This window comes from Trichechus manatus, unplaced genomic scaffold, assembly GCF_000243295.1.
Source record: "Trichechus manatus latirostris isolate Lorelei unplaced genomic scaffold, TriManLat1.0 scaffold00028, whole genome shotgun sequence".
Classification (NCBI taxonomy): domain Eukaryota; kingdom Metazoa; phylum Chordata; class Mammalia; order Sirenia; family Trichechidae; genus Trichechus; species Trichechus manatus.
Genome location: NW_004443964.1, coordinates 587,484 through 591,572, shown reverse-complemented (window position 1 = coordinate 591,572; position 4,089 = coordinate 587,484). Strand labels below are relative to the sequence as shown.

General features: G+C 53.8%; 1 protein-coding gene across 3 annotated transcripts in view; it reads right to left on the bottom strand.

The window, feature by feature from the left end:
- Positions 1 to 4,089, bottom strand: part of WDR45B (WD repeat domain 45B) — a 12,535-nt gene that overhangs the window by 7,869 nt on the left and 577 nt on the right. For all 3 annotated transcript variants that reach the window (XM_023729173.1, XM_023729174.1, XM_004374073.3), the window contains exons 2-3: positions 1,554 to 1,655; positions 648 to 735 (exon numbers count right to left, since the gene is read on the bottom strand). In XM_023729173.1, the coding sequence (XP_023584941.1) occupies positions 648 to 735; positions 1,554 to 1,655 (190 nt within the window). The remainder of the gene's footprint in view (positions 1 to 647; positions 736 to 1,553; positions 1,656 to 4,089) is intronic.

Sequence of the window (4,089 nt, the reverse complement as noted above, 5' to 3'; positions counted from 1 at the left end):
GTGACTGTGACCGTCACGCGCCCACGGACGCCACGCACCGGGTGAGAGGTGTGACTGTGACTAGCACATGCCTGTGCCTGGCCTATTCATGTCCTCCCACCACTGGCAGAGATGGAAAACTTAAGAGTCTCATATGTGAGTCATATCAAATTAAATCCAAATTAATGAAGCCTTACATCGTGCTCCCCATACAAGGATAAACGTCTATATTCTCCTAAGCTGCCACCAGAGCAATCGCGGACGGGGGCACTGTCTGAACCTCCCTCACCCTGAAATCACCACTGAGACAGCACCCTGAGAACACGGCTCAGGGGTGAGGCATTCAGGGTGCAACGCCGCCCATCTTCTCACCTGTCCAAGGGGACTGCACCCACCCGATGCCATGACAGGAGGGATGCCAGGGCCAGGCCACGCAGGGGTTCCCCACCCACAGACCACAGAAGGAAGGACACAGAGGCCCCCCCCACACAGGGCCATGGACCACTGGCCTCTCCACGATGCCTGGAAGCCAAACTCACTGCCCCGGTGTAGCCATACAACCAATCCTGAGTCCTCTGGGTCTTAACCTAGAGTTGCCAACGTTTGAATGACTCATTTTCCTTCACCGTAAAGCTGCTTCGTGGAGAAGGAGTTCACATGACACCCACCTGTCTCGCCGCAACTTGACAGCTTTGACTTCTGTGGAGAATTCTATCTCGATGACGGTCTTCTTCTTCAGGTCATCCCAGATCATCACTGCAGCAGAGAGAACAGATCAGGGCAGAAATAACAGGCTGTGGGGTGTGCGGGGCTGAGCCACCGCTGAAGGGACCGTTCAAGCACACCCGGCCAGGTAGAAGTGCAGCCTTTACACACGATACGGTGCTCCACCCGTCTCCTGCCAGCACCCTCCTGGGCCACAGACACACCCAAACACCTGCACCTATGCAGACTCAAGGCACCGACCTCTCTTCCCTTCGCTCTGCTCCCCCTTCCTGGGTCTCTTCTCCCCAGCCCTTGTCCCTCAACCAACAGCTCAGTGACGGGCATAAAGCACACTGCTGCAGCCATTAAAGCTCTCTTCTCCCCTTACTTTAAAAGTGCTGGACCTTCTACACAACAATCTCTTTCAAAGACACACAGGATATCCCTAATCCCAGAGCCAAGCAGGCTTTCTGTTCAATGGGCTACCAAATTTAATGTTCTGTGGGTCAACGGCTCTCAATAGCAAAAAAAAAAAAAAATCTTTCAAAATCCCTGGTGCCTTGCTTTCAAATGAACTCATTAATCCAAGCGCTAGCCTACAACAGACAACACAGACTCACAGCAGACCCTGGCCCGTCTCCCACTGAACCACATCCACGGAGAAGCACAGTTATGCGTCAACAAGACAAGCAGGCCTTTTCATAGACCTTCCCCTGGAAGCAGACACTCGGCCCTGACAGTGTCTCTCCAGGGAGAAGTCCTTCAGGACTCACAGGACCACCAGTAAGATGAGTGCGGCCGCAGATGCAGACACTCTAGGGTCCAAGCACCCCTAAACGAGGCGGCTATGCAATGCACCATTACTTTACCTTTATTGGGAGGGTATTTCGGCTTTTTTCCACCACCGACTAAAGCTAAGTAGTTGCAGCGAAACAACATCTCAACGTGGCCAACTCCACCTTCTAGAAATTCTGAAACGACAGTTATAAAAGATAATTTAAAAAAAAGAAATGAAATATTCACCATTTTATACCCAACTACACCAGAAACAGGAACAGTGATGGGGCTGGACAAGACGGAGCTCTGGGCTCTCTCAGCTGCTCACTGGAAACGGCCTTCTCACCTACAAACACAGAGCAGACGGCACCCTGGAAGCCCACTTCACAAGGCACACGGAACAGCCACGTTCACACTGAAGGTGCAGCAAACACTCCAGGCTCTGAGAAGCACAGTGAAGCCTGAACACAAGCACTGGTTCTTGTCATCACTGTGAACACCTCCCCACCGAAGTCTGCAGTGCTGCGCTGGGACCTTCTGTAACCACGGCAGCACGTCATACTTCACCCACACGTATGATCCCTGACACGTCTGGATCTGTCCTGGCCTTTTTACAGTGCGCCTCTGACTATGATTTACAGGCTCTACCCTGACCTGCAGCAGCACTGAGAAGGGCATGGCACGGATCACAGCCACACACTCTACACACCACCTCCTGCCATCCCTGCCTGTGGCCTCAGCTCCCCTGGGAGGGCTGGCCCTGCTCCAATGACCACCAGCCATCCCTGGGGAAGGCAAGAACGCAGGACCTTCCCCACTGCCCGCCCAGAACACAGCGTCCCTGAGACAGCTTCCCAGTGAGCACCTGCCTAGCCAGTGGTGGGCCACACCTGGAGAGGCGCTCTGCCCGTACCCCCCAGCATGGGGGCTCCCGACTCGGCACACCGCCACACTGGGGACACTTGGCCAAGGGCTCAAATCTAGGGCAGATTGCTGCAAGCGCGCTTCCTTCCTCTGACTCCAGGAGGCAAACCCCAAAGATAAAAAGGGAACAAGATCACAGCTCGCTCGGCCTGTTCCTCTCCCGCCGACTTGCAGTTGCCTGAAACACGGCAGCAGGGCAGGCACCTCCTTCCTAAGATGCGCCATCGTCAGGGAGGCTGGCTGCACCCATGTGTTCTCCCCCAGCAAGGCCCACCTGCTCCTGGGAACACCGGGAACTCCAGTACACCACCAACACACGCAGGCAATCAGCACCAGGTGAGCTCAGGGGCAGCCTACCCAGCGCAGCATGTGGACACCCACGTCCACAGCAAGCACGTGGACACCCGTGTGCACAACACGCCATGGCACGTGGACACCCGTGTGCACAAGACACGTGTCCAAGCCAAGGTGCACTTTCCTGAAGCGTGGGAGTTTTAGATGCTTCTTGTCAAACTCACTTTTACTGTAAGAAATTCTTAACTGACTATAAACATTTCATCAATTAGGAAGCAGCAGCTAATATGCTGCTAACAATTCAACTGTGAAACCAATTTCTACAACCCTTCTTTAAGCTTCTCGGTTGGTCAGTTTAAGTAAAAAGTATCCTGAGATTTGTGAGCTGTTTAAAATGGGTTTGCAACTACTTCTCTGCATAAAGCAAAATTGTCTGAATTCGTTACGTAACGAAGCAAACAAGATGAACGCCGCGTGCAGAAGACCGCTGAGACAACTGTCCTTTGACTCTTCAGTGACCCCGACGACCTTCTAACAGGAACACTGCCGTCCCACCCATACGCCAGCACGCGTTCTCACTCACTCAGCGCTGTGGTCCCCTCAGGAGGTGGGCACTGCCGTTGCCCCCAGAGGAAGAGGACTGGCCCACCATCACACGGCAGACTAGCAAGGGGCAGAGCCGGGAGTCGCGCCTGCCCAGCCCAGGGCTGGGGTGTAAGTGTCCAACTCCTGGCTGTACTCCTTCCCGAACTGATTCAGGTTACAGACCTTGCTTACAGAGTAAATTCCAAGATACGAACTACCACCTAACCTTTATATCTGTACTTAAGATTTCACTGAAGAAGGGCTTCTGCTGCCAACAAAATTCTGAAAATCCTCAAAGTCGGCTATCAGTTTGGAAAGTGGGTGGGGCTGTTTAGATGGCACCGGGGAGCCAGGAGGCAGTGCCAGGACTTCCTCTTTACAGGAACAGCCACTCCTACGTCAGATACTACCACGTGCGGTCTGACTGGGAATTAGAACCACGGCTGCAGCCAGGGGGATGTCCACCGGCATCTGTCTGTCTGTCCATCAATCTGTGCAACTGTCTGCCGTGCTCAGTTCTCCCAGCAATTTAGCAGCAGGATACGCCAAAGGTTTATGAAAAATATGTAGGAATAAAAACCAAATTGAAGACAAAGCTGAAAGGTTTCAGGCTGGCTGTAATTCACTGGGAAAGTCAGAGCCGGCAGTTGGGACGGCCCCAGCTTCGTGCCTCAGCCCTGAGCCTAGCTCTTAGAGGCTCCACCAACGAGCTCCACAACAGAAGACAGCTATGTGCAAGTTTACGGGAACCGAGCCCAGCACCTGTGAACTCCTCCAAAGCCCCGAGCCCGGGGCCTGTGAACTCCTCCAAAGCCCCGAGCCCGG